Source organism: Amaranthus tricolor, chromosome 6 (assembly GCF_026212465.1).
Source record: "Amaranthus tricolor cultivar Red isolate AtriRed21 chromosome 6, ASM2621246v1, whole genome shotgun sequence".
NCBI lineage: Eukaryota > Viridiplantae > Streptophyta > Magnoliopsida > Caryophyllales > Amaranthaceae > Amaranthus > Amaranthus tricolor.
This window is the reverse complement of record NC_080052.1, coordinates 25,085,154-25,094,825: the sequence shown is the minus strand read 5'-3', so window position 1 is coordinate 25,094,825 and position 9,672 is coordinate 25,085,154. Positions and strand designations below refer to the sequence as shown.

Sequence of the window (9,672 nt, the reverse complement as noted above, 5' to 3'; positions counted from 1 at the left end):
TAAATTAACTAAAACCTTTGTACAAATTTTTTATTAAAACTGTTTCATCGTGAGACGGCGTAATATGAGCTGAGTCATTTTTTTTTCCTAAAAATTAATGAAAAAAAAGACATTTTTTATTTGGTTTTTTACTTTGTAAGTAAGATTTAGATTCTTTATATATTTCCGTCTTACGGTGAAAACAGTCTCACACAAGACTTGCTGAAACCTACAAATAAGAATTAGGTCTTATCAAAATCCCATGTTTGATATTCGATGTCCTCTTCTCTAGCCCTCTTGTCCTTTTTTTTTGAAGGTCACCCATTAAAATTAACCTTTTGTCTTTGCTAAATACTTTATTCGTTCTGTTTCCCGCTGCACAAGGGTTTTGCATAAGAATTAAAAATTGGAATATGCTTTATTAAAAAGACCATTATAATCTCTAGAGACGTATAAATGTTAAAAAAAGTAGGGATAAAAAATTGTTGCATTAGTTATTCTTTTTTCCAAAAATATTAATGTTTATAAAATAATTATGCAAAGAAAGTATAACAATGGAATGCACGAGGTGAAATATACTCTATTTATTCCTTAAAGAAGTTTCCATTTGTTATTTTAGGTATTTTATTTGTTGTTCTCATAAAAAAATCATTCTATTTATTTCACAATTTTTGGATAAATTTTTTTTGTTTATCCTCATTTTAATATTTTAATAATGCTTATGACCTCCACATATGTTCCATTAACTTCATTTTAGCATTTTTAAATTCCTTATGTTTCTATATGTTTTTCACTAACTTTATAAAATATTTATACTGTTTATAGTTATGAATCTTATATTTTTTTCCATCAACTTTCTTTCATATTTTTTAATGTTTGATTCAACTCTTCCTCTATCAAATTTATTATTTAATTAAAAAAATATATATAACATTTAAAAAATTATATTTAATAATTTTTTTTAATACCCGTGAAAACTAAAATCCACTACAATACGAAGGTAGTTTACCAAAAGAGAAGTATTGTTGGAAACACCTTTTAGGGTCACGGCTTTGACAGTATATAAGAAGGATTAGCATAGATCTATTCTCACCTCACTTTCACTTTTACGATTCCCTCAATTCTCCGATTATCTCTCGATTCCTTGAATTGCTCTAGCTATGGCGGATAGTACTGAATCATCTGAGTTAGTTTTCTCTCTATTTACAGACTACCTACAATCATCTTCATTCTAGACACCATATGTTCATCAATTTTTTGTAGTTATTATTGAAAGATTTTGATTTTGTTTAATGGAATTGTTTCTTCTTTGACAGAAAAAGCGGTGCAAAACGAGATTACAGTACTGCGATTCTGGAACGCAAGAAGGCCCCTAATAGATTGGTTGTTGATGAAGCCGTCAATGATGACAATTCAGTTGTTTCTATGCATCCTGATACTATGGAAAAACTTCAGCTCTTTCGTGGTGATACTGTTCTAATTAAGGTATAATTGTTGATGATACTGTTTTGATTGTTTTTTTGGGTTGTTAGGGTTCTTTGGATTGAAGATTCTTTGGTTTTAATCATCTCTACCGGTGTTGTTTCTGATGTTATTTGATTGATGTCTCATGATGAGGTTTTCTGCAGTAAATTTTAGGTTTATGCAAGTAATGTGATTCTGGTGAAAATATTATATCTTTTTGCTTTTATCTAAGGGCTTGGGGAGTTCTAATTGATCAATTTTGTATTTCCTAGCAATCTCCAACGGTTTGATGGGATATTTTTTCTAATTTGTTATTAACCTATTTCTCTTTTTTCTTTTGAAGTTTTCTAATGAAGTTTGTTCAAATGTGTATATGGAGGAGGAGTGTGATTGTAACAATCTAGGAGATTTAGCGTTTTCAGATTCTAGAATCTCAAAGTTCTTGTTTTTCCAAACCGTTAGGGTTCTGGGATGGAATTTATATATTGTGGATATTCGGTCCTTTATGAAAGTCTAGATAGATGCTGTAATTGTGGCTAGCTAAAATATAAACAATCCCAAGGATGCATGGGTAGATTTGTAGAAGTGTATAAATCTTATGAAATTTTTAATTGGTCTATTCTTCTCCTTATGAGAATGAGAAACACAGCAGTTTTTATTAAAACATTACACTTATTTGAGTTGTTTCCTATATGGAGTATATGGAAAATTTCTGCGGGTCTTTCTCTGATTTTGAATGTTGAATTTGTTTAATGTTCCATAAGTGTCTTCAGGATTCTTAGTGGAACTAAAATTTTCAAGAATGGTGGTCTTAATTACATTTTTTTAGATACTGAACTGAAATGTAGTTGAACTCACATTTTTGCTCTGTCCTGGGGAAATTTCAGGGAAAAAAAAGGAAGGACACAATCTGTATTGCCCTTGCTGACGAGACATGTGACGAACCAAAAATTAGAATGAACAAGGTGGTCAGGTCTAATTTAAGGGTGCGACTTGGTGATGTGGTTTCTGTACACCAATGTCCTGATGTCAAATATGGGAAGCGTGTCCATATTCTTCCTATTGATGATTCCATTGAGGGTGTCACTGGAAATCTGTTTGATGCTTACCTTAAACGTGAGTTTCTAGAAATTTCTGTATTACTGATTTTGTTATCTTTAAAAAGTATTATCATAAATTCTGTCAAGATTTCCATCATATATTTTGTTCTGTATTTAAGCTATAATTCCATTCTCTTTGACTACTTAATTTGTACTTTGTGTTTTTTGTTTGAAATAATCTGATAATTTTGTTAAATGTATTGTGTGCTAGTATAGCAAGTATTATCATGCTGCATGTTGTATCCTGTAATTTTTAGTTTAGTTTATAAATTGTAGATCCTGTGAGAGGTGCTCCGTGACCAAGTTGTAATTGTGTTGCTGCAAGTCTAGTGAGTTGGCTAGGTCAATAGAAACACAGTTTTGTTACGATCTGTTGAAGCACTCTTTACCCTATAAGTAAAGTGCATATTTTGGTTATTCCTTCAATAGGTTCAAGTGAAGGGTGTTTCTAATTTATATATCTCTGTCATCTAAGGATCTTTCCCGGTTCTGGTTTCTTTGATAATCCTTGTCAATTTTTCAGTTTGCACAAAAAGATTTTTTTTTTTTACCTTTTCCTTTCTAAACTTCTGTGGTGCAATTGTGCAACCAGTTTAGAGATCTTCTACCCAAGGTTGGATACTATGAAAGCTTTTGTGGTACATCTATAGACATGGCATTCTTATCATTGCATTGGCTCTAAACATTGCAATACCAATTTATATACCTCCTATGTCTCAGCAAATTTGCCCCAAATGCATTTGGTGGGAAACCAAGAAAAAGGAGATACAAAAAAATATTGTGTGTAGTGGGAGAAATGTAAAGGTAAGCTAAATGTGTGGATGAGAAAAAATATGAGTCATGACCAAAGACAGTAATGTGGCAAATTTGGTGGAACATACTAAAAAGGAAAATGAGGCAAATTTTGTGGGACAGAGGGAGTCCTTTGTTACAAGTTCATGTGTCCTCTTCTGCACTTTATGTTTCTTTTATAAACTATTTACCACTTCATACTGACTCTTTTTGGGCACCCAAAACAGGAGAACTTGTGAGTAATAATGGAAAGGTCAATTATGGTAAAGTTTCCACCACAAGCCCCTAACAATTGTTGATTTAGTTATGTCTTGGAATTGTCCCATGGAGAAGAATTGTAGATGTGGGCATTGATTGGGATTCAAGAGAACCAGTAGTGGTATGGAGGCTATGACATTTCTCTTTAACAAACCTTTTAAAATTACTAATTTTAAGAGCCACTTTAGTGATTTGCGGTCATTGTGTTGTAAAAATATAAGCTATACCTTTCCACTTCATCATTAGATTGTTTTAGAACAACTTTTAGATTTAAGCTAAATTTAAACTTTTGAACCTTACAGAAAATGGTTTGAAATTAATATTTATACACATTGTTTAGTTTTCACCTATATATTGACATTTGCAGTAGGGTTAAGAATTCTTTTATTGGCTTATTAGTTCCTTTTTCTTTCTAACGCTATTTATAATTTAATATAAAAAATATTTCCAACTTTTTAAATTGCTTTCATAATCTAGGGACTGAGACTTTGGATTCTAGGACTCTACAACATCTTTTTCAATATGTTTATGCACTTTGAAATATCAAATTTAGTATGAATTGAAATTTTATAAAGACCAAGTGAATGAAACCATGGAGAATTGGAATTTTTTATTATTCACTCACTAATTACTTTTGTTAATAAATTGTAATGATGCGAAAACTGAAAAACATGATCTTGTATAATTGACTTTTATCTTTATAATTTTTAAACTCACTTGTTGTGAACTTATGATTATCAGTCATCACGAAATAGCTTGTGAAAAGTTCTTTTTGTACTGGATATATGTATTACGCGCCAGTTCTGTTTTTGAGTGATCGTCCGGTGAGCTCAGTTGCTGAATCTCTTTTTTCCTGTGCTGTTCAGCTTATTTTCTTGAAGCCTATCGGCCGGTGAGGAAGGGAGACTTTTTTCTTGTGAGAGGGGGAATGAGAAGTGTTGAATTCAAGGTTATTGAAACTGATCCTGCTGAATATTGTGTGGTTGCCCCCGATACTGAGATTTATTGTGAGGGTGAGCCCATTAGACGAGAAGATGAAAATAGATTGGATGAAGTTGGCTATGATGATGTTGGTGGTGTTCGGAAACAAATGGCTCAGATTAGGGAGCTGGTTGAACTACCCTTGAGACACCCTCAGTTGTTTAAATCTATTGGTGTCAAGCCACCCAAGGGAATTTTGCTTTATGGACCTCCAGGGTCAGGTAAGACATTGATAGCCCGAGCTGTAGCAAATGAAACTGGTGCGTTCTTCTTTTGTATCAATGGGCCAGAAATCATGTCCAAATTGGCTGGAGAAAGTGAAAGCAATCTCAGGAAGGCTTTTGAAGAAGCTGAGAAGAATGCTCCATCTATCATTTTTATCGATGAAATTGATTCAATAGCCCCAAAGAGAGAAAAAACCAATGGAGAGGTTGAGAGGCGTATTGTTTCACAACTCTTGACTCTTATGGATGGGCTTAAATCTCGGGCTCATGTTATTGTTATGGGCGCTACTAACCGTCCCAACAGCATTGACCCTGCATTGAGAAGGTTTGGTCGATTTGACAGAGAAATCGATATTGGTGTTCCAGATGAAATCGGGAGACTTGAAATTCTCCGAATTCACACAAAAAATATGAAGCTTTCTGATGATGTATGGATCAACCTTTGCTCCATTGGATATTGAGCATTCTCTGCTTATTTTGTTTAATTGGGTTTTCTTCTGTTGAGCAGGTTGATTTGGAGAGAATTTCCAAGGAGACACATGGCTATGTTGGTGCTGATCTTGCTGCCTTGTGTACTGAAGCGGCACTTCAATGCATCAGAGAGAAGATGGATGTAATTGATCTTGAAGATGAGACTATTGATGCTGAGATCCTTAATTCTATGGCCGTTACAAATGAGCACTTTCAGACTGCTCTTGGGCAGAGTAACCCATCCGCTCTACGTGAAACGGTTGGTTTTAGTTATTACTAGTATTTTATCTCCATTCTGTTCTATTTTTTGCATTGGTTATAACTGGCTTTGGAATTTTAGGTTGTGGAAGTTCCCAACGTCAGTTGGGAGGACATTGGTGGCCTAGAAAATGTCAAAAGAGAGCTTCAAGAGGTACGTTCATGATTTCATCTGTATCTGATTACCGCATGTCTTTATTTTCTATGTTTGACTTAACAATTTCCTTTCTCTATTCAGACTGTTCAGTATCCTGTAGAACATCCTGAGAAATTCGAGAAATTTGGAATGTCTCCTTCCAAGGGAGTTCTTTTCTATGGGCCTCCTGGCTGTGGTAAGACGCTATTGGCAAAGGCTATTGCTAATGAGTGTCAGGCTAACTTCATCAGTGTGAAAGGTCCAGAATTGCTAACAATGTGGTTTGGAGAGAGTGAGGCTAATGTAAGAGAGATTTTTGACAAGGCCCGCCAGTCAGCTCCATGTGTTCTGTTCTTTGACGAGCTCGATTCAATCGCAACTCAGGTACGCACACATACCCATCTGCTGAATTTAATTTGGTCTTTCTGTGCCATTCATCAATGATTTAGGGCATTTCTATTGTGTCTTGGGTCTTGGTTAATTGTATCCTTTCTGACTTTGGTGGGTAGACTTGTTTTTTTTCTTTTATTATGTTCCTCATTGATTTATACACCAAAATCATTATCATTTGATATTTTAAACCATGTTTGACTTTTTTATAGAGTTCTTAACTGAAGAAAATAGAAAATACCTTTTGAGAAAGGGAAGATTTTGATAGGATACTTTATATGTTTGATTAAGTTGACTGCATTCCTTTACGGGAATTTTCTAAAAAGTGCACCATTTTCTTTATGGTCACTTTTTTGGTGCAATGTTCAAGTTTCCCTGTATTCACAGTTTCACTTTAAACAACCACATAGGGTTCCCTTCTCTCTCTTATTATCACATGGGTATTTTGATACCAATGCATCTTCATTCTTTTGCAAACCCAATCATATTAACCCCTGGAGCACTTTCAGAAAAAACAACAGGGAAAGTACATCGAATTATTCTGCTTCTTGAACTTTCTTGTTGAGTTTTCGCACTGGTCTTGCCTTCATCTATGGAAGTTGTCATCTATGAGCGTGAATTTTATTTAAGCTTTATTTTACCACCAGTCTGACTGATTGTCATGTTAATCTATTTGTATGTCTTACGCAGAGGGGAAGTAGTTCAGGTGATGCAGGTGGTGCTGCTGACAGGGTTTTGAACCAACTTTTGACCGAAATGGATGGCATGTCTGCCAAAAAAACCGTTTTCATTATTGGAGCTACAAATAGACCTGATATCATTGACCCTGCTCTTCTGAGACCAGGTCGTCTTGATCAACTTATTTATATTCCTCTTCCAGATGAGGAATCCCGCTATTCCATATTCAAGGCTGCCTTGAGGAAGTCACCTATTGCCAAAGATGTTGATCTTAGAGCACTGGCCAAGTATACCCAGGGCTTCAGTGGAGCAGATATCACTGAAATATGTCAGCGGGCTTGTAAATATGCCATCAGAGAAAACATTGAGAAGGCAAGTGCTTTATTTTATTATTGTTTCTCTAAAAATATATGCTTTAAAAATGTTTCTCTAAATTTTTTTTACTATATTGAGTGTTTTTCTGCCCCTCTATTTTAGAAGCAATATCTCCTATGTCCACCCCTTAAATACCCATTAAGCGCTAAATTAACTAGTTCCCTCCTGTAAATATTTCATTAGTGTTGATCATGATGATATCCCCAGCTTATTCCAACTGAATTGGCCTCTTTAATTCTTGAACATAGTGCCATTTAATGTAGAAGGAATATAAAGAAATGGAGTGAGTATGTTTTGTTGATATAAATGTATTGTAATGCTACATCTTCTGTCTTCTAATTAAGTAGCAAAAAAGTGTTTTTATCCCCAACTTTTCCTCTTTTGTTGCCTGATATAACATTGAATATAGTGAACTAATGGTCTCACTTTGTATTGACTTTCTGTTGAGGGAAAGACTTTTGATGTCGTGATTTGAAGGATTGTCCATAAGCTCTAGCCATTTCCCCCGCCTTGTGCATTGAACTGAAATGATCTTTGTTGATCCAAATTGATATTCACTGTTAGAACTTCGAATTTATTATTAGTGATTGAAAATGATTTCTCTAGTCTTTTCTTTAATGTAATGTTGATTTTTTTTTACTGCTTGAAACTGGTTTAACTGATAAAAACTTGTCCATTGAAACTGATTTTATCACTAAAATTGGTTGTTAGTGAATTAATGTTCTTAGTTTACAAAAACAGAGCCTTAGTCATGAAATTTTGAACTTATTTTGACAAGAATTTTTGTTGAAACTAAATGTATGGAGATATAGTTTCGGAGGAATTGAAATGATAGTACTTTAAAATTACAATACTTGAGAAGTACCTCATTGTGTCTTCCCTATGCCCCAACAGTTAATGTATCTAGGGTGAACGTCTGTGCATCTTTTAGATATAGAGCTTTTCTTTTTTCACTCTCTTTCCCGTAACCAGTTTTTTCTGTTATGCGTGATTTGGTTTCTATCCTAACATGCAAAAAATAGAACGAGTAATATCAACATAAAAGTGTTGTCTAATTTACAGGACATTGAAAAAGAGAAGAGGAGAAGCGAGAACCCTGAGGCCATGGAGGAAGATGTGGAGGACGAGGTTGCTGAAATCAAAGCGGCACATTTTGAAGAATCAATGAAATATGCTCGGCGAAGTGTGAGTGATGCTGATATTCGCAAGTATCAGGCGTTTGCTCAGACGTTGCAGCAGTCCAGAGGATTTGGCAGTGAGTTCCGTTTCAACAATGCCTCTTCTGGGACGACTGCTACTACGGATGCTTTTGCTGCCTCGGCTGGTGGAGCTGATGAAGACGACCTTTATAATTAGGTTCTTCTACCAATATACTTTTGAGGACGGGACTTTTGTATGGAGTTGTTTACTCTAATTTGATCTTATTTCCGTGTTTTAGATGTTACTTAAGTTTTCAGGAGAATAATGAACTTGTTAATATTTAGATTACATAAAAGTATTTGTGTTGTTTTTCAATACTTCTACGGTTCTACCTAAGTCATATTCTCTATGATTTTACTTCTCATCTTTATTTTATTCTTTGTTCAACATATTCAATATGATCCTATTGTGTGAAGAAGTTTGTGAGAAATTGATGTTACTACCTTCTATTCACCGGCTCACCGCAAGTGTTCTATTTGCTCTATAAACTCTATTCAATGTACTTATTTAATTCTTAATATCTTTTATTGTGCATAATTAAAAATTATGGAAAATTATTATGGAAAATTTTTATATTGAAACAAATCAAACAATAATTATCTTATATTTTTAATTTTTTTTAAAAGATACCTGATATTTATTGATAAAAAAGCTATTTGACATCTATAAGACTATAATATAGTAACAATTGATCATACACATAACAATTTAAATCAAACAAAATTTTATATAGAAAAAGTCAAGATCATTATAATGAAATTTAACACTGAAGCATTTTCTTTATCACATCGCTGTTTGATACAGCCTCCTTCAATTAGGTCTTTGACTTAGAATAAAATTTAAATTAAAATTGATTTGATAAATAGTGTTAAATCTACAAATAATGTCAATATGAGGAAGCACCAATTTTGTTCCTTTAATTGGCGTTATCTCCCTCCGTTCCTCTAAGTTGCTTTATTTGTTATTTTTAGTTATCTTATTTATTTTGTATCATTTTCATATTTGATGATAAACTCACTCCTTTCTTTTAAACTTATTATAATATATTTTAACTTTATTATAATTTCTATCCTCACAATTTAAATTCTCTCTCCTTACTAAATATTCATGTTTCATGTTATAAGAGCATCAATAATAATGGTGACTTTGTTAGATGTCATATGACCAAAGTCATGGTAAAATGCATATAATGATGACCTAATAATAAGTGGATTGGGGAAAAGATTGGGCAATTGGGTCAAGGGGTGACCCATTCATGTGAACGGTCACCCCATTTTTTTTAAAAAATTTCGCCACGTGTCGGCTTCTGATTGGGTGAGGAAAAGTAGCTCCGACACGCTTTAGCCCCTACTTCCACCTACTGTAT

The 9,672-nt window shown here is 33.8% G+C and overlaps 1 protein-coding gene across 1 annotated transcript; it reads left to right on the top strand.

The window, feature by feature from the left end:
* The first annotated feature begins 988 nt into the window (after nucleotides 1–988).
* On the top strand, nucleotides 989–8,668 carry LOC130815370 (cell division cycle protein 48 homolog). Its single transcript, XM_057681818.1, has 9 exons — nucleotides 989–1,165; nucleotides 1,296–1,464; nucleotides 2,331–2,559; nucleotides 4,460–5,226; nucleotides 5,307–5,528; nucleotides 5,610–5,681; nucleotides 5,766–6,047; nucleotides 6,744–7,103; nucleotides 8,169–8,668. The coding sequence occupies exons 1-9, from the start codon at nucleotides 1,140–1,142 to the stop codon at nucleotides 8,460–8,462; spliced, it is 2,421 nt and encodes an 806-aa protein (XP_057537801.1). The 5' UTR covers nucleotides 989–1,139; the 3' UTR covers nucleotides 8,463–8,668.
* Nucleotides 8,669–9,672: the final 1,004 nt, after the last annotated feature.

Coding starts and splice junctions, on each gene's coding strand:
- LOC130815370 (XM_057681818.1), top strand. CDS start 1,140: ATGGCGGATAGTACTGAATCATCTGA. Junction 1,465..2,330: donor GTGATACTGTTCTAATTAAG/GTATAATTGTTG, acceptor GGGAAATTTCAG/GGAAAAAAAAGGAAGGACAC. Junction 7,104..8,168: donor TCAGAGAAAACATTGAGAAG/GCAAGTGCTTTA, acceptor TCTAATTTACAG/GACATTGAAAAAGAGAAGAG.